Genomic DNA, 24,135 nt, shown 5'->3' with positions numbered 1-24,135 from the left:
TTTTTTTTAATATATGGGATATTTGTCAAGTGCAAAAAAGGAAAAGTTACAAAGTATTCTGTAATAAAGTAAAATGAAGTACAATCCTCCCCTAAATTTTTTACCTTCCTTCTTTTGTATAACCGTACATTTATTTGGAAAGAAATACATTTAAAATAAACCCGGAAAAGCTCACGTATGAAATGAATTGACGAAAATGGACATTTTGGCTACAATTATATTCTTTATATTATGTGGTTTTGTAAACATAAAATGTACTGTCGGTTATCATTTAAAGCACTCAGTTTTTTTGTTTTCACAAATTGTATTTTTTGTAGTTTTCGTTAACTGTAATAACCTTGTACTGCCATCGAAAAACAAATTTACCAGTGTGTATAGGACAGTGATAAAGGTGTTCAAGAGGGAGCTTCAAACAGTCATGAGAACTGTCTGTGTTCCCATCACGCAAATGCAGGTTTCCATGGAAACACACACCTGTTGATCATTAAAGAATAAGAATGATTGTGCATACTAAACATAAGGGGTAGAAGTCATAACGTTGTCAAGGAAAAAAAATCGAAGAATATCGGAAATCTGACTGAAGCCAGGAAGAAACTTTTATTATAAGGGCCATATCGCCCAGCCCTACTAGAAATGCACTTGTGTTTAGTCATATCCGCCAAAACGTGCTTTCCGTGACACGCCGGTGTCACTCGCATTTGGCCATAAATCAAAGTAATGATGAAATCTCAAGCTGATGGTGGCCCTGGGTGGAAAGATTTAAGGATGGCGAGAGACACTGAATCTCATGAGAGGTGATTTTTCACTTCAAAACAAACAACAGGAACAAAACAAAAAGAGCTATTAAAAAGATTTGGAACCAGTGGGTGTGCTGAAAGGGCAAGGTGAGCGATCAACAAAGCCAGGCCATTTTATTGGAAGCAGTGTTTCCAAACTTGGATTGAGCCAAGACACGTATTTTATATTAGAAAAATCAACAAACAAAAATCGCACAAAGTTCACTTTGGCCGCGGCCGAGGCTTGCTGCTTCAGGGTCCTAAAAGGTGACGCGTTTAGTCCGGCCGTGGCGGAGGATCTCTCGTTAGTCGTTAGCGATACTGTGCCGGGTCCACAGAATGTGAACGCAGCTTATTATAGAGATTCAACAAATCAAGCTACTTCAAGTGACTTTTCATCCGCATCAAACCAAAAAAAGACTTTATTAATTTCTAGTATGCGCAGTGCCGTAGAGAATTGCAGCGAGGAATCAAAACTAAATCTGGCGCCAGATGTATTCCTTTACGTTTTTTCAAAACCAACATTGCCCGAGTTGAAACGTAAAACCCAAACAAAGCCGGGAAAGTTGGGTTATGGGTTAGGTTTGGGGTGCGACGGCGTCCTCCACTGACAAAGGCGCCGGGCGCAGACGCCAGCGGTGGAAACGATCCGACGTCGGCAAAGCGCTCTCAGAAATGAATCCGAAGCTGCGGGCAGCGCGGCCATGATTCATCATCGGCCTTATCAGCTTCAGTTTGTCGAGCAGTTGTCAGCTCGGCCGGCCAAATGGCTGATTAAAATGTATGTGTGGCCACCCTAGAGTGAAATGAACGCGGCGGCGGCAGAAGATGGATTCATGTGGCAGCGTGCGTGGCGTAATACGACGTAATGTTATTGACATCCCCCTATGCCTTATTATTTCGCCTCCCACTCCTCAGCACATTACAATTGCTCTGTCATAAGCCGGCCGTCTTGACAAATGGGCCGTGCGGCCGCAAAGCATTTGTTTTCACCGCGCCTCCCCGTTTGGCCCAAAGGTCTCAGCACGTCATCTCAGGACAGCCGTGCATTCATTTTTCAAGAAACCGTCGCGGTTTGCCGCCCGATAGGGAGCGCGGCAAAAGTTTCTCGTCAGACTCATAACGCGCTCAATCAAGTGCTTCCACGCTTATAAAACGAGTGGTTCATGGGGATTTTGAAGGCATTTGAAATCCGACACAAAAAGTGCAGCCCCGTGATTAAAGGTATCATTAAATAACATTGAGGTGGACGTTTTCTGATTACCAAGGGGAGGAAGTGTGAATAATAAATTAGCCTTATTTAACACGTACCGTGAAAGGTCATTTTTATTCTGATGCTGTTTTACGTTTTAAGAATAGTTTACTTTGTGAAGTGATAGGTTGTTTGGTTCAGTTTTGAAGACTAATTGGATGATATTACCTCATACTTCCAGGGGATCCGTTTTGTATAAATTGCGGTATTTTCCTCTTGTAAATTGTTAAATATGCCGCCACAGCTTGTGTGTGCTCAGCATGACTCTATGAGGATTGTAACATATGGACATGTGTAAACAGACATCTTCCCGTCAAAAGGCGCACCGACAAAATGTCTTCCCCAAATAATCTCCACTTAACCCAAAAACACTACATGACAGCTTGATGTAGTTGGCATCTGTTGTGCTGGGGGAGGAGCGCAGTGTGAGCGTGTAAACGTGAGGCATGTGCCCGGGCCAAGATGCTGCATCACTCCTGCGTACTGCAGCTGCTCAAAAAATGAGCGAGGAGTGTCTGGCACCGACGCTCCCTTTTTTTTTTTTTTTTTTAAACATACAAGCATTAGTCCTACCTTCATGACACACCACGTCTACCTTGAGGTAATGCCTCAATATACACGGTGTGTGTATTTATGTGTATGTATGTATATATATTAGTGCCGTCGAACGATTAAAATAATTAATCGCGATTAATCACATTTTTCATCGTTAACTCGTAGTTAATCGCACATTTTATTTATTGAAAAAAAAAAATCCCTTGATTTTTCGGTCCCCTTATATTCTTGAATTTTAATACCCTTAACAAGAATAAGAGGATCGATTTTCTTATGCAAATACTTTATTAAAGAGAAGTCAACCCAAACACATTTTTATATTTTATTTTTTTGTTTTATTTATTATATATATGAATATGCTCTATGCAAGCCCACTAGTTGAAACAAGTCATTCTGATAAATATTGAATTTGTGGAATAAGAGTTAATCCACCTGTTTTTAGCCATCACTGGGGGCGGCCATTTTGTCACATCTGTCGACTGAAAATGACATCACAGATGCTCAGGTAATGGCCAATCACAGTTCAGCTGTCTTCTGAAACTGAGCCGTGATTGGTCGTTATTTGAGCCCTCAGGGCATCTGTGATGTCATTTTCAGTTGACAGAAGTGATAAAACGGCCGACCCCTGAGACTAGGCTAGATTTTGCTGCTTGACTCATATTCCACAAACACAATATTAATCAGAATGCCTTGTCTCAACTGCATAGAACATATTCTTGAAAAAAAAAATTGACTTCCCCTTCAATTGAAAAATCAAGCATTGAATTCAACTCACACAAACAGCCCCTCAGCCCTCTGAAACACACACACCTACACACACACACACGCACGCATGCACGCGCATTCGCGCACACACGCACACACACAATCATTTACATTGGTGTTGTTCTGACAGATATAGTTATTTCTTCTTGAGGGCGAGTTGTTGCCCAAGCGCCGCTTGGATTTAGAACTACGAGAGCAGTCATCTTTACGCACGTCACTTTTATTGCGCTCATGGCTATGACTTTGACTAAAAAGATGATTGCTCGCTGCTCGAGTGTCTAATAAAGATATTTTGTTTATTAAAATTCTGTTCTGGGTATATTTTAATGTCAATTGTGTCAGATAAATCAATGACAAACAGTTGGTGGACCGCTGAGATTGTCCCGTGCGGCTCTCGATCGCGCCGCGTGTGTCATGCTTTTGAGCAAACGGCGTATTATTTTCTATTTATTATTTTTTCTAAAATGCTGCAATATTTTTTTGTGAGTGTATATTGATTTACTTATATTGTGCTTAAATATGTATTCCTTTTTGATTTGGTTTGGTACCGCACATTTCCTGGGCGGAGAAGAAAGGAGAGAGAGAGAGAGGTGAATTAGAGCGTTCACGTCTGAATACGAAGTCGCAACAAAACACTGTCCTGCCGTGTCGGTTGTCTTTACCGAGGAAGACGCCAAAACAAATACATAAAGTCAAACCTATATTGTAACCCGCCATACCGCGGCCTCCGAAGATAAGGGCAACTTTTAAGGGTGACATTACCGACGCGTACGTCGCTATCACCGCGGGGCAGGGGGACTCAGTCGAGCAATTCATCCTCATCGTCAATATTTTGAAGCAGATGTAACGCCTCTTCTACTGTAAAGCTTTGTTTAAAATATACATGTAGAGATCATGGTGACCAGCAGCCTTTATCAATGCAGCCACTGGTTGCTATGGAAACCTTACTCACGCGACGTCAAAAGGGGGTTGGATTAACGCAAAGAAATTGACAGCCCTAATATATATATATATATATATGTGTATATATATATATATATATATATATATATATATGGCTGTATGACTTAGCTACCAGTGCGCCTCGTCCGCCGGTGTCCAAATTCATGTGGCCCTTGAATGTCGCCTTCAAATCTGGCCTTGGTTTCCATGGAGACGGGTCTTGAGCGAAGAGCACACTTACGTAGCTTACCTTGCTCCTCTCTTCTTCTACTCTTCTTCTACGCCGTTCGTGGCAGTGCTTTTGATGGGAATGTTGCCCCTACTAATGTAGCCGCTACATGGGCAGGCAATTGCTGTAATATACGTAACAGTAATTTTACTTGCCGTTTGTCCGAGTAGTTTCATGATTTCTTTCATGATAATTAGTGTTTGATTCTTCTCACGTTATGCTGTGTTCGTGCTGAATGAAAGGCAAACAAAATGGCTCTGTCCGTGACTTCTTTTTGAATGCCATTACTTTTTCATTTGTACTCCCATTCAGTCATCGGTAATTGCTTCCCCACTCTGTATTATTTGATTTTAAAACTAACTTTCTTTCATCCTTTAAAGCCTTCAAATTGTCGAGTATCGGGTTAAATGACCGCCCAATTGCGCTGTGGATGATGGATCCTAAGTAAAGCTGAACGACAACCTGATATTTTATTACAGAGCATGAAAAAGATTTACCCCCGTCGCACTTTCGACTGCCTCATCATCAGTCACTTCAGCTTGGCACCTTGCCCGCGATCTTCCGATTTCACGGACTCTACGTATCTGCCGCAGGACCAATTGTCCATCACTTCCATCAGCTGCCTTGAACTTGCCTCTTGGAGTAGCACGGGCGCTTTAATTCACACACGGCAGCGGAATGAAAACAAAACGGTTGGAGATAAGGTCGCGAAATCTTGGCCCCGGCGCGTTCGATTGCTGCTGGAAAGAAAGTAAGCTCATCTCAAAGCGCCTCGACTTAGAGCACACGTTCATTTTCCCCTCCGACGCTGATCGATTGACTGAAGCGCCATCATGAAGCCGGCCTTGAAATTATTAATACCCCGCCGCTGAGGCCGTGAGTCAGAGAAAGTTTCGGAGACGATCCTCACCGGGAGCGCGCTCTAATCACGGCGAGGAGGGCGGGGGGCACGCGGCGAAGGGTCCATCTATTTTGAGTGAGCAAAGCTTGTCTGAGCACTTCTCTTTGCCTTGCGGAGACACTCTTGCAAAATGATGTGATTTTTTTTATTTATTTATTGCCCCCCCCCTCTCACTTCCGTCCGAAAAGGGGGGGGGGGGGAGTTTGGGGGGGACGCTTTGGCAAGCAGCCGGTGCACAGGAGCAGACGCGCTACAACATCAGCACATGCACTTACAAAATAAGCAGCGTATAAATGTCAAACACAGCCACATGATATTTGTTCTCTCCTCCTCTGACTCATCCACATTCGCACTGCTAAGCCATTGTTGCCATGCAACTGCAGCCACAACCAAACTTAGAGATTTTTTTTTTTGTTTGTTTTTTTTTTTTTTCATTCCGGCAGATTGTAGCTGCTGAAATTATAACAGGAAAGTATCAAAATTAATCTTCAAATAAGATTGCTTTTCATACCATCCACAGACATTTAAATTTTCCCAAATAATGTTATCTCCCCCCCCCCCAAAAAAAAAAAAACATGTTACATTTTAACTCATTCACTGCCAGACATTTTCAGACCTTCTTTTACCCTAACGTTTTTGTACAAATTTGAAAAAATATTTAAATCAATTCCTGGGATTGAATGACTGGACTGTGAAAAGACAAGTAAATCCGTCAATGGCAGTGAATGAGTTAACAAAGAAAACAGCACGGATAACAAAACAACAGAATGGAAAGAACAGTTTTAAGTGTGATCAAAAGTCACTCATACAAACTGTCGTATTTGCGTGCCGACATTTGCCTTCAGATCTGCTCTCTGCTCCTTGCAAGTGTTTTCATTTTGTATTTTTGTGTTTCGCTCCTTCTGTTCAATACATTTTGTTTCACTGAACTCAAGAGGCCACGTAGGTCAAGCTAAAAAAAAAAAAAAACCCTACGACGCCAAAATAAAAGCAGACTCTTCCATCCAACAGTAGAATACCGCTACGTTTGTTGTTGTTTTTTTTTTATATTATATTTGATGAAACAAAAGCACCTGCTGTCTTATGCTGATAAAATGTGACATGCAAATATGCCCCCGCCGTGTTTGTGAGAAGTATATCAAAGCAATCTGATAGGCTTTTTGTTAAATTCCATGACATCATTGCAGCATAATTGCTTTCCCGCCATCTCTCTTCTGCTATTGTTTGTATAAGGTCCAACATTTTGGAAACAATTGGCCTGAGATCTGCAAAAGCCCGCCTATCCCGAAGAGATCCGCGTTTGCTTTTTGATTGCGTGTCGAGAGACGGCGCTCCCATTATGCGACATATCTATGAATGTTTGTTTCTCAGATACATCCAAAACACAAAGGCTGGAATTCCTCCCTTATCGTCGTCGCGTATTGATTCGATTCACCGTTGAATTGACTTGGTGCCTCCGGTAAATGGAGCTCAATTGCAGTGTTGTGTGACCTTGCGTGAAAAGCACACGCGGAACGGCGTTCTCCCGCGGGACGTCCTCTTTTCCCTGCCGTTACGGTGCTTTGTAATCATGAACGCCGCGTAATAATGCCGGCGCAAAAAAAAAAGAAAAAAAAAAAGAAAAAAAAAAAACAATGAACGATCATCTATTAAAACTGCGAGCGAAAAGGGGAAACAAATGACCCCATGTAACCCCGCGCGCGGATATGAGCGCCACCTTACTGTCGCAATTAAGGGCACTCCGCCCCCCCAGCCCCCTTCCCCTGAGGGAGGCACATCGCAGCGGGGCATTGATGAGGCAAAGTCCTTAAATGTGCCTGCGATTTTGCACACTAAAGACCTTGGGGTGAGTGCAGGACGTTCCATTCATAACTCTTTGCATCCTCAGGGGGTGAAAACAGCATTTTAACAAGGCTATTTGGGCTTCAAAGTAGAAAAGTCTATAGTACAGCACCGATTTTTTCTCATAATAAGCAACTGTAAAGGAGAGTTTCAAAGGGTTTAGTTACTCAATTGCGGATTGAGGGATCTGTTTGTTGGTAGTTTGCTTCAAGGCAATCACCGTATTTTTTGGGTATGATTCTCAAACTTTTTATACAAAAGCACCACTTGGAAAAAACAGAAAACGTAGCTCTCAAAGTACCACCGTAATGGTCCACGTTAAAATACAGTGGCATAGTGCCTTTAAGAGGCGGGGCCTGGTGGCGTTGTGCGAGCTGGAGGGAGATCGACCGGTTGGTTCAAACTATGGCGAGTCGGCGTCTTGTGGCTGACAGCAGCTTCTGCATTTCAGATTTCCATGTTAGATGAACCATTTATTAAACAGTAATACACTCAAGCACCGCTGCATTAAAACTAAACCCAAATTGGGTAAAATAGCTAGCTCAGCGCTGGGTTCAATAGGAATCAAGTCAATGCTGAGTTATTGGACTGAGGATTTCATCTCAACACCTTCAACAAATGTCCCGATTTTGGTCAATAAAAGTTTGAACGACCCGCTAGTTGGGTCAATTTGACCCAATTTTCTGGATTGTTTTGTTCAAAACAACACAAGGTTGGATCAAATCGACCCAAGTGACGCGTCGTCCATTTTTGGACCAAAATTGGGTTATTTTTGACCCAGCAGTTGTAAGGTTGTAAGGTTAATAATACTTCATTTCTTTAACCAACATTTTCTAAGAAGAAGAAGAAGAATCAACTTTGCCCTGTCAGGTGTCTCCTCCCTGACAAAACCCAAGCTTGGGGCCGTTAGTGCCTGGAGACCACCTTCAGCTCTCCAGCCCACCTAAATCCAAATCTTCAACCCAATCTGCTGGGTCAAAAATAATTAACCCGACCTTGGGTAAAAGTACCCCAATCTGCTTACAATCCACAGCATTGTCAGAGTCTAGTTGAGCACTAAGTGTCACCTTTAATACCGTGAAGGGAAAATATTGCACTAGAATTCATCCATAACTGATTTGGTGCTGCTGTTTGGGTTAGCAACAGAGATAGCAACTGTTATTTGCTAATTATCAGGTTTAGAAATGGAGCTTGGTCGCCTTTCCTCGCGGGAAAAGGGAGGCCATTTGTCTTAATGGATGACAGATTCAGCGACTAATTAGGGCACGATGTCTATTATAGGGAGGGCCACTATTTGAGGAAATACGGTATTTCGCGCTGGCCTACTTCACCGGATGCGGCCTGACTTCTTTCATATTCTGCGGGCGGTATTGCGAGAGGAATGTGGAGGGGAACAAACGGCAAACCTCACGTCATGCTCACCGGCACCGAAATAAGAAAGGGATTTATGTTGCTGCAGTCGGAGCCCCGCAGAGACTTCAGACGCAGCGTTAGAGCGGCAGCGGCGCACCTCTTCAAAAATGCAAGCGCAGCTTGAGGCCACCGCACGGAGACGACAACAAGCGTGACTGGTCACGTCGAGCTACACCGGCCTCGGCCTCGCAGACAGAGGGAATCAAATGCCACTTTTCTCAGTCGGGCTACATTTCCGCTCCTCCACGCGCCGCAGACACGTTAACTGTAGTCGTGTAATTGTTGTTTAACACGGCCTGCTAGTGTGTGATTACTTTTTTTTTTGCGTGTGTTTGTGTAGCCAGAAGAACATCGCATGTCCTGAAACCATCCGGGATGTGCGAAACGCTCATTCTGTCTGACTGCAGTACAGTCGCAGTCCGACCCACTTTATACAAATGTGTTCGGATCACCTTAAGCTGTTTTAACCTCTCGCTTTTTATGCGAGAGAGTTGGTTTACAGGTAACTCGGTGTCAAAATTCTGCTAGTGCCAAAGTTATTTTGCCAACCATTTTGCGCCGATTAAAAGGCTGAATTCTGTCGGCATGCTATCGTATAGTACGGGGATCAGGTAAGCACGTCCGGGGCTAGCATATATTTTAGTCGGTACGTTCAGGCTTTGCAAATTAAGACGCTTCCGTTGCACTTGGAGTAGACCATTCTGGATGTTATGAAAGCATGGCTCAAATTGTCAGCGGTAGGAATAGGCGTTTTTTTTTTAACCGGGAAAAGACGGTTCTGCTGATTCGACTGACATGCTTGTTCAAAGGAGACGTCGCTGTCCAAAAACGTCTCCCGAGGTTGCCGACGCGAGGCGTGAGAAAGGAGGGCGTGGAAAATGAATACCATTCACATCGGTTGAGTCAAATTGGATGATCACAACCTGCGATGTCGTCGCCGTCAACGGCTGAGAGGTGCCTCGGTATCCTCAGTGCTTGTGTATGGGAGTGGCCGAGTGCATGGCTCCTTTCACTGCAGCCCCATCAGCATGCAGGCTGAGGTGTGGCCCAGTGTGCTGATTGAATACAGACTCTGCGGGCCCCGGCGCTGCCTTTAATCTCCCCTCCCCGTTTAACTTGGCCTCTGTGCCGCTGCTCAGCTGGGCCATAAAGCCGCACACCCACACCCACACACACAAACACACACTCGTTGTTGTCTTTCTGCTGCTTTCCTGCCTTTCAGTCCACATTTTGATGGGTTTTTTTCTGGCGGCTCGTCCTCCAACATTTAAATAATATTCTTCCTGGATTTACACCTGTAGCCCCACAGGCAGTTAATTGTCATATCGCAGAGCAATTACGGGGGAATTCTTTAGAGGACTGTGCCAATTTGCCAGTGCGATCTGTTTTTATTTTACTAGCCAAAGGGGAACGCTCGCGACGGCGTTTAATAAAATCGGCGGCGGGGTTCTGCGATACGTTGTGGTTACCGTTATCTCCGGCGATGATCGCTTTCTCCAGTCATTCTACACTTGTTGTGCCGGGAGCTTTCACGGTTGCCTCCTCTCCAAGAAGAGTGCAGAATCCCCTGACCCAAGCGCCAAGAAGAAAAGGATGACTCCACTGTTTAATTATTCACGAGGCCCCCACTAAATATAGGGGGCGACCCCCGTACTCGCTTGCAAACAGCCCTCGTAAGCGACTCTCCCGGAACTTTATGAGTACAGTGCAAGGGAGGTCTTCAGCATTTCCCAGTAAATTCAAGTGGACAGCTTTAACACTTTTATACATATTTAAAACAGTCCATTAGATGATTGACCTCCATAAATACAGAGTGAGCAACTCAGCAGCGGCGCGCGTTGGCAGGAGTCAACAGATAGGACCGAACGCGCCATTAGAAACAAAAAAAGTTGCAAGTCACACCGGGCGGAGCGGTAACATTTTTTAGCGGCTTGGGAGATGAGGGGGTGGAAGACAAGAAACAGGTTTAATTTGGACACATGAGAGGAGAACCGATCCCGATGTGCAACGCGGCAGCCTCATTAAGCACCAACACTTGGGGTGAGGCTAATTGCGACATGAACGTGTTAGAAGAGACCCTTATTTCTAAATGTGTGGATGGTGTAAGATACATAACCTAACAATAGGGAAATCTGTTAGTTTTGCGTGTACGGCTATTCTACAAACATTAGGAGAATATGAACTGAACAATTACTTTATTTTCTAATTACTTACCCCAGTAACCAAGCATGGAATCAAGGGCAAAGTCATTATTGTTGTATTACTGGCATGTAAACGGACATTCGTCTTTGCAGCGTCGCCCTTAACGCAGTTGGCGGGGCTTTAAAAATTGTAGGACGCTTCGCTTTGTGGGATTGAGAGAGGACAAAGGGATTCATTACCTACAGCTGGACTAAATATTAAATGTAGTACCAGTAAAAGTTGGTGTTTCCAAACGTCCGCCTTAGATAAAAATGGTGAACCCCCTGGATGGATTCCAGTTAGTGTCAACCCCACAATATAGCGAGACCACTTACGGCGACTTGAAATACTTTTGCTGTTCTTTCGAAGTTCAATAGCGGCATTAAAAGACACAACTCCTCGCGCGCTTTACGTGAAGCGACACAAAAAAAAAACGGGGGAAAACATCAGATTTAAGGCAAAAGACAGCATTCCTTGGTGGATTTTGCTGTTTCTTTGACTTAATCATCCGAGCGTTTGGAAGAAGGGAGGCAAAGAGACAAAAGAGAGATGAGAAACCAGCAAAAAAAGGAAAAAAAAAGAAATTCGGGCTATTCAAGTCACCCAGATTGCTCCTCTCCTGCCGTTTGAATGAGCGAGAGAGATGATTGGATCTCTCATGAACAAAAGCTCCTTTTTCCCAATCATCAATAATGCCGCTGACAGGCGACCCGCTAATGAAGCACGGAGCTCATTTCGTGTCAAACCATTGTTGAGCGGGCCTCTCATTCGCGCTCACGCGCACGTATACACGCGGACTGAGATGCATTCGGGCTCGTCTGGAAGTAAAACACCCGATGTGCTGTTCGGTTTGAGCGGCGGCTGCGCGAAGGAGCTGCGGAAGGGCACCAGCGCCCGCTGCCGAGTGTGCGACGCGACGACGTGAGGCTGTCAAAACACAGCGACGGGCTGTCAAACACGATCCGTTTGTTGTGACTTATACAACAGTGCCGTTCCTTTTAATTGCGAAAGATGAGCCGCGACAATGGCGTGATGCAATGCAGGCCAGAGTGACCATCAAAAGACTTTTTATCTTTTTTTTTTAAATATATACCAAAGGTCACGGGCTCATCTTGATAACACTGATTGGACTGTTTACAAAAAATGTACAGAAAAGACCGCACGAATTCAACCAGAACATGGTCAATGATAAACTCGAGTATTTAATCAGTACAATAATGTACTGCGAGCCTGTGCGTCCCTCGAGAACCGGTTTGAATGTATTCCTTTTGGTTCTTAATGCGGTGCATTTGTAGTCTTGCATTAGAAATCAGACGGGTCAAAGATCACACTCGCACACATTCGTATTGGGAATCACGCAGATGTAAAATAATCATTTGCACGGAAGACTGAATATGTTTGAATGTTTAAACAGCTAGACTACTAAATACATTGTAATGCAATTTAAAATAACATTCTATGACAAATAAGTCATGCTACAAGCTTAGCAGCCCTGGCTAACACCGTCTCGTTTTCAGTGCTAGTGCTAGCTTAGCATTGCTAGCATCGGACAGCTTCGACATATTTTCACAACCACGTGCTATTATGAATGGCCACGTTCGACAATGTTTGGTCAGAGACTCGAGGGGGGCGGGCTAGACGATATTAGCAATTCTACTCCAATGTTGCTCGTGGTTATGTGAGAGTACCATTACTATTTTTCAGCCACCTGATCATCACAAGGCCGTGTATCAAGCTGGAATTGCCCTTCTTTCCCACCTAAACACTTCTTTTTGTATCCACTACTTTGTGCACTGCTACGTTCTTGTGAGTAAACGTGTGTATAATAGGCTCCAACTAAAGAACCGTGTTTTATGTCTTAATACGAAGGGATTAAGCCTCAAGATGCAGTAACCACCGTGTATGTTGTATGAGACCCTGTGGACCCTTGGCCTACTGTTTAAAGGCATCATTAGCAACACATTCTCTTTGGATGTATTAAAGAGGTGTGAAGACGCAGTGTATAAACAGGCTAATTTAGAGCATAGACACTATAAGAGGCGGGAGTAAAATGAAAGCGCAAGAAAAATCAAAGCACATTAGACGTCAGTAGGGAGCTACGGCATTAATAGAAGAATTCCCCAACGGCTGGTTATGCCCAGCATATATAATTGGGTTACAGTGCAGTTACCCCGGTCTTATGAGCCTACCTTTAAGGCTGACATGACTGAGTTGCCTTATGTGACGGATTCTCTGGGCTCAAATTGGGATCAGATTTGCTAACATTAAAAGCATATTTGGGATTCACACAGCGCCACACTGCCACGAATGAGCAGAAGCCACTTCAGATGGTGGGACCGTGATAACCTGGAAAAGGGGGGGGGGGGCTGCTTTCTCCGCCCTTCAAGAAAAGCTGGATTCAACCAGAAATCATGTTTGACTTGTATGATTGAAAACGGAATTAACTGAATTTTCGAAAAAGTTGACTCATTTGTGGGAGGGGGGGGGTGGGAAAGTCTAATCTGCATGGTAATATGTCATCTATTGGCAAAAGCATGATATATGTGCACCATCCCAGCAAAATAAACCTCTCAAAAGTTGTTCCTCGGCTCATTTTTCACCACGGCTAAAAAGCCGCTGAACAATTTCGGGGGGTGGAAAAAACCCAAGAGGAGAGTACCACCGTGAAGTGGGGCGTGTAGTTTGGGGAAAACTTGTGCACGGTAATTCTCCTTGAGACATGCAAATACATCACCCCCTATCCCCACACATTGCAACTAACAGCAGAGAAAACAAGGCCATAAAAAGGCAAAGTGCGCCTTATATTTCACTATTGGAGCGGCTTTGGCCAGACGCCGCCTCATGAATATTTAGACGGCGTTGCTATGAATATGCATTAGGACACCGGAGCGCCGCTATCAGCACGTAGATTTATGAGCTAGTGTGCAGATAATGATGAAGGAGGGGATAACCTGGCTGCTGGGGTGATGAGGAGGAGCACACTTACACACACACATACACACACACATACATACATGCATTCTGGGGACCGTAGGCACTCGTCTTATACTTTACATTTGCTGTTCGGAACGCTAAACCTATAGATCGTAGATGGCTTTCTTCTTGTGTTTGTGGTTAGCCAATTAGCGACAGTGCTACTTGTTGCTTTGTCATGTCAATGCGTTTTTGGACGGACAAAAGCCCTTAGTGATTTTTTTTTTTTTTTTTTTTAATGCTTGAGGGAAGGTAACGGTGGGCGTTTTTTTTTTTTTTCCCCACAGGGCGGACACGCGGAATTGCATTCCATCTATCACAAAGTGGTTATTAACATGGCAAAACAAATCTAGCAGCATGAGGTCTACCTCTGTGGCGCGTTTGCATTAACTTCAAGTATTAAGGTGACGCATTCGGATGAACTCTGTGCAAAATATGTGACGGGGCTAATTAAAGTTCATTTGTCATGCACGTGAGTCACTGTGGAATACTTTGCACTCGGCTAACTTGGTTGCAGGCAGTTGATGTCAACATTCCCCTCGACAAATGTCAAAGAAAATTAAAATGTGACAAACATCACGTTTTCCCCCCCCCCCCCCTTCCACTTCCACACTTTTCTTTTTTCTTCCAACGTTATACAATCACCGCCCACGACACCTGCACCACTTAATGAGAGCAAGACATTCCACTCACACTTCATCCAGGAGAGTGACGAAAAACGACATGACCGAACACAAGGTCCTCAAACAGCAGGATGACAAGGGCCTCGCGGTAATGCAAATGCGTCGCTGTTTGACTGCAAAAAAATAGTGACACAAGAGAGTCGCACGAGACAGAATACGGCGTGGAAATCCATCCCGACCTGGATTCTCGGCTCCTTTTGCCAACACTGTATGCTCCTTCAGAGGCGATAGCAGCACTCACTATAGCATTTAGCATAACAAAAGAGGAGGAAATAAGGACGCGAGGGGGGAAAAAAAAAAAAAAAAAAAAAAAAAAAAAAAACAGAAGTGAGGAATGGTGCATGTCAAGTACGGAGAGGAAGTTCTACATTTATGAATGTGTGTGGGTGTGTGCGCGGGTGCGCGCGTGTGTGTGTGTGTGTGTGTGCATTAGTAATAAAGCCAGCGGGGGCTAGAAGCTGGAGCGCGCACACAGTCAATGTGCTTTAATGGAGACGATGTGCTCACTTCGGTGCGGCATAAATGATAAATTATTCATTTGCTTCAACATCAGGCGGCCACTGTTATTACCAGGCGGCGCTTGGCCATCATTTACAGATGCAAATGAAATGGCTTAGACTTTTAAGAAACTGGTCGAACGCAGTAAAGCCCACACATCGGACAAATCAGTACAGTCTGGCTCCGCGCGGCGCGCACCTTTTTCGCCGTTTATTGCAGTGATGTCATACATAAGGGGAGGAGCTACAGAGAAAGCATAACCTGTACCAGGAAGTGAGGTATGAAGGGAAAGGTACTTCTCCTTCTCCATCATGTTTTCACCAGGTGGTCCACTTCATTTGCAATCAATAAGTCCCGTTAAAGTAGTCGCACCGTTGGCGGGATGGTGCTCGAGTGACATCGCACCAGCGCAACATAATTAGAGATGAACAATTTAGGGACATGATCAAATTGCGATTTGACATGCGATTGTTTTTTCACAGGTCCTCTTCCCATGTATTTTTCAACAAACTAGAGGATGCGCTTTTGATTAGCCACAGCTCGAGCAGCACGCACACGGTGAGTTTCTTTTTTTTTTTTTTTTAAATTATTATTATTATTATTTTTTGTAAAAAAAGATGACATGCTAGATCACACTCTGAGTGGCCCCTTGATTAATCCTCTTGGTAAACATTGATTGTGATGAACATTCAATATGCATTTTTCAAAAGAAAAATGGGTGGAAAAGGGGGAAAATACGAATATATTTTTTTTTAATGAAAAAAATGCATGAATAAGCAAATCCGTGTGTGTCAAACTGTGATATGCAGGGGTCGACAGTAGTTTAAGTTGTAATATCACCAATCACCACTAGATGGCAGACATCACTTAGTTGTTCTTACACTGGGTCTGATATTGCCCTATATTATATAGTGAGTAGGCCTTATCATATTTTTTGCGGATCTGGAATGATATGCAGGACAAACAGTAGCTCAATAATACAAACATTTTGAATGACTTTATTTTTGTGGGGGGGGGGGGAATTACAAAATGACTTTTTGTTTACTTTATGCACTTTATGTTGGTTACTTGTCCAGCAGTTTTGCGCCATCCTTGAATGGCCATTTTTATGCCAGAGAGCCTTTTGCACTGGGAAACATATTTTGTCCATATTTAAAATAGAATTTTTGGCGTACATCTGCTTAGGAAGTGCTTGGTCATTGTGCCCTCCCACTAGCACGGATGAAAAATTGTGGCCCCCTCCAGTATCGAAGTTTCTCATCCATGTGGTAAATATTTGCCCCAAGGCTTCTTGAGATGGAAAACTCCCCGTAATGTAGTTAGAAAATTGTTTTATCAAATCACGGCGATATCGCAAATGCAATTAATCATTCAGCCCTCATCGTAACCCATCACATTTCATAAATGGTTGATTTTGTTTTCTTCCTGCCGATCAATACAACTCAGTGAACCACACTGCGCTACTGCAACCAGGACCCCGAGGACTGTTGGATTTTCTCCACTTTCACAACGGACTTTGAATCGAACTGTTCTGCTCGGTGGAAACCAAGCTCTGGGCTCGCGCTCATTCTGTTCCCCGCGACGCACTTTCCGATACATGAAACGAGTCCACGGAGCGGAAAGAAGGCAGTGTTGCATCGATCCCTCCTCGCGCAGAAGACATCTTGCGCAGTCTTCCATCGCCTCAGTGACCCTCCCCGTCCCGTCCTCGCATTCATCCTGTGTCGCTGCCTCTTCCTCGCTCCCGCAACCCCTATTTCTGCCCGTCTGCAGCGGAGGCGGCGCCAGGGCCGGCGCGATTGGTATGCAGGCCCCGTCCGATCCAATGCAGAAGCCCAGTTAGAGGAACAAGAAGAGAGGAAACGGCCCTATCTGGATTTCCACGGTGGTGTCGCTGCTCTTATTAGCTGTGATGTTCTTCCTTTCCCTCCGTCTTTTCTTTGGCTCTATTTTCTCTCGAAAGCCCGTCCAAACGCTGCTCTCGCCTAATTATTGACTGCTGGTGTGTGTGTGTGTGCGTGTGCGCGCAACTGACTGCAGCACGCGACGACACAGGTGCTCGGCAAAAATACACAAGCGACGCGCGGAATGACACCTGCGAGCAAACACAACTGCACAAAGCCCACTGCAGAGAATTGTGACCAATCGACCCCCCCCCCCCCCACACACACACACACGCTGTGTCCTCTCTTCACAGTTCCACAGGGCTACACCGCAAGACACATGTACTTGCGCGCCACCATTATGGGACTATTTTTAAGGATGTTGGGTAAAAATATCAAGCGGCTCTCGAGTCAAACTGCCGCCTCCTCACGCTATGCACAATGTGGCTCCAATGAGGAATAATCAAGGCGGCGACTTCATGTCTCGGATTTAAAGCGCACCGCAGGGCTACCGGGGGGCTGTCACAAGCCAGGCCTGCACGTGAAGCGACTTTTTGCATCCAAATTGCTGCGTATTTGTGTGTGAATCCGACTAATAATGATCCAAATGTTACATAACCGGCTACTCTGTGTGACTTCTCTGTAATTAGGTTCCACATTAACGAGGAGAGTGATTAAAATGCAAACAGGCAGCGGGAGCAACGTGTCATTAAGAGTTCACCTTTCACCCCATTGGAACAGGCTACAAGCATATTCAACGGCCAAGGTAAGGTGATGCATGAATTATTTTGCCGTTTGTTCTAAATAAGTGGTTCTCAAACTTGATACCGCCTGAAAAGTATGTTAGCTCTCCAAGTAGCAACATCATAGCCAACATTAAAATGACAGTCGTGAAAATGTACTGAACCGTATCGTACCCGATGTATCGAGATGCAAGTACTGAATCGTTTTGTTGGATACGTGGGGGCGCGAACGGTTCGATGTGGTACGGCTCAATTGCCGAGGGTACGATGCAATGAGATAATTGCTGTCATTTTACATTCGTCTACTCGTCACTGGCATCGATAGATGAACAAAGTTGTTTGTCGTAATGAAATAGTTTCTGGACCAATTAAGTGAAATCGGGTGATCCTCCGCGGCCCGCCTGACGATCTCTCATGGCACGGTCGTTAGGAAGCAGCGGATGGACAATTTGTTATGAAATAGCCGACACAACCAATCCCTGCCTGCTGCTTACCTGTGTTGCCGTGGCGACCCTCCCACCAACTATCATTTGCAGCAGGAAGGAAACAATTTGCAACAACCTATGACTTCACTTAACCTCTCTTCCGTCTACTGCCGCTGTATTTGTTTCCTTTCATGAACCCTCAAATCCAAATAGACCCTGTGGCCACTCCATTAGGTACAACAGAAAAAAAAAAAAAAAAAGAAGCCAGTGCCCTCTCATACAAGAGAGAGTGCGAGCGAGAGAGCACCTCCTGCATACTGTGCCTTGTCTTCTCTCGGCTCGACATTTTACCCGTCTGTTCCTTTTCCACCTCATTTGCTGTCACCGCCTGCCCGCACTCAGCCACCGGGTTACTTCATTTGCAGCTACAACCAAAGGAAAATGGCGTGTTGGTCCCCTCCACTAGCCGTGATCTGTACTTGATGATGTGTGTGCGTGTGTAAAGTTGACACGTGTGCAAGGAGACGGCAAATCTATAAAAGACCATTTCATGCCTGTTTGTGGAAGTGTGTGTGTGTGGCGCCCGGTGCCAATTATTTAATTTACCACTGATGGATTCCTCCTCCTTCCTCCCCCCTCCCCCACACATGCACGCAGACACACGCACACGCGCGCACGCAAGGTGCCAGCTCAGCAGCCAGTCAAAGTCCATCAATTAGGGAGGCAATTTGCGCAAAAAAGAGTGCTTCTACCTGGGCCAAAAAAAGCAAGCAAGTTGTTATGCCCCGTTAGCCATCCGGCACAGTTGCTTCCCGGCTTGTGATGTCAGCACATCCCGCTTGAATAACGGCAAAGTGTGACAGCCTATGTTATTTGTATGTGCGTGCATGTAATGGGATAGAGCGAGTTGACAGAAAGTGCGTGGCCAAACAATCAACGAAAAGATGATTTCGAGGGCTGTTGTCTGGATAATTACACTACTTTGTTGGTTGACAATAAAGGTTTATTTTCGGTAAATCAAATTGTAAGTAGTAATACTAAAATAACAATGCTTTCATGGCACGTTTTTCCCCATCAATCCCCTTTTTTTTTTTTTTTTGCAGAGGATAAAGAATAGATGACCACGTATTGTTATATTGACTGTCCGTGTTTGGTTTTGTGTGTTGGCGTTTAGCTAGCAGATGTTCCAAAGGCAAATTGTCTGCCGTTTTATTGGATTTGATGGTTTTCATTGGGATAGCCTCTTGATCACACGTTGATACGGTCGGTGGTGCATTCTTTCGGTCCATCATGGAGTTGCTCTTCAGAAAATATTAGTCTCAGCATTATACGCGCGCGTGTATGCTTTCCGCGCGCGCGCATCGCTCACTGTCACAGTCTGTTTGATCCTCGGTCGTTTTGCAACACACGTATGCAAACAAACGCGCCGGCTGGCCGGGAAGCACTTGGCCCTGCGTGTGTCAGTGCTCAATTAGCTTGCGCGCGGCGTTTTAAGGCCGTGACTTGGATGTGTGATTGAAGTGTACAGAAAGACACCGTGTACAGTCGCACCCGAAGGCCCTTTGTACAACATTTGATCCAAGCGAGTATTTTCCCTTTTTCCCACCGAATCCCGCAAGCCTTATTTCCTTTCAACTCATTGGATGTGGTGTTATCGTCTAGCTTAGGTGGCACCGCACGAGGTATAATTTCTTGTCTGTTCAGCAAGGCAAATGTGCCACGCCGGCATATTTCCTTTGCTGAATACATGTGTGATTATTAAAATCCGATGATTTTTTTTTTTTTTTTTCTTCTTCTTCTTTTTTACCCTCCCGTCCTTACTTTTTGTGTGTGTGTGTGCGTGCGCTTCAAACACCCAATCTAAAATCATCGTCTTCATAGCCTCATTGCGGATTTCCCGGCGATAATAAGCGCTGAAATATGGAAGGACGCGGAGTTGGCGAAGGAAGTTTGCTGATTTGAAAGGGGTGGGGGGGGGAAATGGGAGTCGGGTCACATCAATGCATAGCAAACAGAAAAAAAAAAAAAAAAGTGCATTCCTTCTCAGATGATGAGAAAACTCTTTCGAGGCCCAAGCTTGTTTATAGCAGTGCGCCCGTCATCAATTATTGTGTTTACAGTATATAATGCATGCATTACTTTTAAGCGAGGAAGCGGCCTTTTTCTACGGCTGCAAAGTCACAATGCAGCAGAAGAGGGAAGCTTTTTTTGCATTCGCGAGTTTGCCTGAAATAGTCCCTGCAGGTACAATAATGACGTCCGTCTGGAACGGAGCGTGATGATGATGATGATGATGATGATGAAGAAACAACATCCCCAGCTGTTTCCCATTCTTTTGCCATTCGTCCGACCACTTGTACACTTGGCGCGAGCGAGGCGAAGTCAAAGCACCGATGTAAACAATTAACTCGAAGTTGAGAGGTTAGTTCCTTCACAACAGTTGCTATAGTTACTCCTAATAGCATTTGGGTGGCACAAGAATTAATTTAAGAGTAGGTTCATTACTGTAATGGACGTTCATCATACTTATGTCATATTTAGTACCAAAAAGGGAAACATAATAGGAACACTTCTCAGCGTGAAGCAGTGCCGTCCTACAAATACAATAGACAATTTCAGAACTAATAGCTCTCATTAAAAAGGCGTATGTGCATTGGATCTCATTGGATTCGACGCCGTAGCTGTGCCTAATCAAGTGTCCTGTGGGTGCATCGCCGTTAACTAACGCTACTATGAATTATAAGGCGATTTGCTTTGCAGCAGATGCGTACATCTAAGCAAAACAGTAACAACGGGCCTTTTAGTGGTCCCTTCCCTAGGATAAACACGTATACCGTACGGAAATATAATTGCTTAATTAACCTACCAAAATACCCTACAAGCCTCTGAATATTTGACGCTGTTGTTTTTGTGCAATAGCATGTTCAAGCGCTGTTTTAGATCACCGGCTCTGCCTTTAATACGCTTCATGAGACGAACAAGTAAATAACAAAACATGTAGTCATCGCCGCGTCGTTATTCTTGATTCCATTTTGACGCCCTGTCAATGATAAGCTGCGGCGGCGCGGACAAATGAATTGCGTGTCGCCTGACTAACAGGCATGTCGCTACCTTTCCCTCCACTCTACGTGCTGGCATTAGACAATAAATGAATCCCCTTCCTTCTTATGACCCATCATGTTATAGCTTGTCCTTTACACTGGGATAAATCCATTTTCTATTGCCGGGATAGCAATTGGAAAGCTGCGAGCAATTTATTCAAGGGTGCAACAAGCTAAGGGGATGTGTCATGGCGTCGCTTTTTCTATTTAGTGATTTTCATTACTTGCCATTCGGTTCTAATTCATTTTCTATTGGTGAGCAAGAGCTGAATAAGTGGCAACAAAAGGCAGGAAAGAAGGTTGGAAGATCTTGTTTAGCAGCAAGATATCCCCAGAAAGAAAATAATGATCTTTATGAAATTGCTTTAGACACAATCTGACAAGCGAGACAAAGCAAGTGGCTGGGCTTGTTTGACTCGATAAAGCTTCCATTAGCTCTCCAAAGAGAAACATGCGATTTCTCTCTGCGGTGCGCCGCGGCATCGGTAATATTACGCTCCCCTTTTGAGGCCGAGGTGAGCTCGCGCTCTATCACCAAGCTAATGTCAGATTGAACCCGGATTTCTGTCAGACGGAAATGTTCCAACGCAGCCGATCTATAAAGCATGACCGAGCTTGTTATCACCGACGCCACATTTACGGCACAGGGGCCTCAGGGACAGAGCCTTTGCAAGGACCAAAAAAAAAAAAAAAAAGAAAGAGAGAAAGCCTTGTTTCTAAATCCATTCAAATGACTGCCGACTCAAAGACGATCAAACTTCTTAAGTAGCTATCGATTAGCGAGATGAACAGAGACACGGCGATTGATCGACCGCAGGGATGACCCCGTTGTTACCTTTGGCACGACAGGAAAGCGCAAATTGAAAGCGCCGAAGGGTAAGCACACTTCTCACCCATCATTTCCTCGGGTAAGGTTTGGACGGAACCCACTCCGGTGCCGTGGCATCAATCGTCCGGAGAGTTAGCGCGTGAATAAAACAGACCGAGGGTCCATCTCGGTGTCCTTCAATCAGCACTCTGAGCTCATGCATCTGGATAAATACACAGGAGGCTTTAGTGGGATTGTCCGGTGAGCGATGATGGTGATGGACACGTTGCCACTGTTGCAAGAATGCACCGAGGAGGAAACTGCTGATCTGAGAGGATCTCCGTCTCGCCTGTTGACAAGCGGATGGACAAATGGCTCGACTAGTCTCTAACCTCTAAAACCGCTGGCCCCTCCTTCTCCCCTTACTCTGCGTCTGCGTATCATCGGCCTCCCGACCGCACTCGCAATCTATACAGCCTGCACTGACCACAGTCCATTGGTTGCCTACTGAGGCTTTAATTAAAAATACAGCTGCAGTTATTAGAATCACTCCATGGAATTCCGAACATCCTCAGTGCAAATGGAATTTGAAACCAATCCAGTGCCACCGCAATCTGTATTACCCGTCCAAGGTTGTAAGCGACTGAGTGATTCGAAGGAAGGAGGTATCTTAGTCCGGACCGGTTGGACCGCTGGGATTCGCACATGATCATCATGGGTGGAAGGGCGGGAATGAAGTGTGCAAGGTCGATGTCTTCTTCCTGACATCACGGCACACGCAGGCCAATGAGTCAAAACCGGGAGGCAGAGTGGCTCCTCACAGCCAGCTTTTCATTAGCACCAAACGCCCCCCCCCCCTCCACCGTCATCTTTTATTGTCCCACTGTGCTGCCAAAACACAATCAATAGGACTTTAGGAAAACAGGGTGCAATAGTGCACACTTTTTACTGTCCCACAATCAATACGGCAAGTGAAATACTGAGCTGTGAGTGTATACTGGAGAGCCCATACATGTGCCCCTAGACCCGCAACACATGGAGGTCATTTGAAGGTTTGATTACCTTGAAAACACCGCCACAGGTCTCTGCCGTGACCGGGGTTGATGAATTGAATCGCATTCATTAACAAACGTTTTAAGTAATGAATCAATTAAGCGATTGATTCGTGCTTTTTGCCCTTATGGATTCCAGTTGATACTGCCCATTAGAGAGAGCTGACGCTCGGTTAAAATGGGCCAGGGAACGCCTCGGTCGCTGACGTAGCGACGGAGTCGACATGGCGGGAGATTTGTCGGGAGTTAGGCCTTCCACGTTGCTTCTGTATGCCAAAGGAGTATTACTGCGGCATTAAATACAAGCACATTATCTTTCTGTCCCGGGAGCCTGCGAATGTGCTTCAAGGCTGAGATCTCTAAAATCCCTTTTTTCTATAGATGAATAATAGATGCCTGAAAAGGGAAGAACGACTTAATGACTGACGCTGCTGCTGCTGCTCAAACATCTTTTGAGTCGGAATGCCGCAGTTTGCTCTTGACTGCAATTGAGTAGTTTTATCCTCCTTGTATTTTGAAGGTATGTAATCTACTCCAACCGATGTTGGAGATTCACTGATAGACTGTCAATACAAATTCATATGGACCTGGAGTGCCGCTTTCAACATTAACAACCATCAAAAGTGACCCGACGTAAAAATCGGCAAATCCTCATTCGTGAGCGAAATGATTTCAGGCGAATGGTATTTAAGGAGGAATGCAGTTGAGTTCTGACTCGTGCGAATCTGTTCTGGACCACAAACCCCACACGAAGACCCTCCCTCCGCCCTCATTGCTCTGCTAGCTTTTTCTCTGCGTCGTCTTTAAAAGATTCCAAGTTGAGTCAAAATAAGACGGCCTTTACTCACTGGGTTTAATGAAGAGAATCCCCAGCAAACCTGCTCCAGACTACTTCTCAGCTCCGTTTTAGTAAAGCCCCAAAGCAGCTCCACACTTCAAAGTGAGGCGTTTTTGCAAAAATGGTGTCTGCTCCAATGAGAAGTTGAATGCGAGTTCAGCCACACATCATTTCTCCTTCAATCATAAAGCGTTTCCCGCCACTCCGCGTCCTCCACCTGCTCCACTAGCAAAGAGGCTCACAGTCCGCCTGACACCTGCAGTTATTGATCCTAA

At 44.9% G+C, this 24,135-nt stretch overlaps 2 protein-coding genes across 11 annotated transcripts in view; one reads left to right on the top strand and one right to left on the bottom strand.

The window, feature by feature from the left end:
- The window catches only part of LOC147126748 (uncharacterized), a 282,315-nt gene that overhangs the window by 148,503 nt on the left and 109,677 nt on the right, over positions 1-24,135 (top strand). For all 9 annotated transcript variants that reach the window (XR_015084604.1, XR_015084603.1, XM_086021734.1 and 6 more), the window contains 2 exons: positions 15,493-15,568; positions 17,544-17,659. Coding sequence is in view for 3 of the 9 variants with exons in the window: in XM_086021734.1 (XP_085877860.1) it covers positions 15,493-15,568; positions 17,544-17,555 (88 nt within the window). In the remaining 6 variants the exon portion in view is untranslated. The remainder of the gene's footprint in view (positions 1-15,492; positions 15,569-17,543; positions 17,660-24,135) is intronic.
- Positions 1-24,135, bottom strand: part of tafa5a (TAFA chemokine like family member 5a) — a 100,622-nt gene that overhangs the window by 41,023 nt on the left and 35,464 nt on the right. The window lies entirely within an intron of this gene.

This window comes from Filicampus tigris, chromosome 22 (genome assembly GCF_054856515.1).
Source record: "Filicampus tigris isolate MCC_2025a chromosome 22, RoL_Ftig_1.0, whole genome shotgun sequence".
Classification (NCBI taxonomy): Eukaryota; Metazoa; Chordata; class Actinopteri; order Syngnathiformes; family Syngnathidae; genus Filicampus; species Filicampus tigris.
This window is presented reverse-complemented; position numbering and strand designations above follow the sequence as displayed.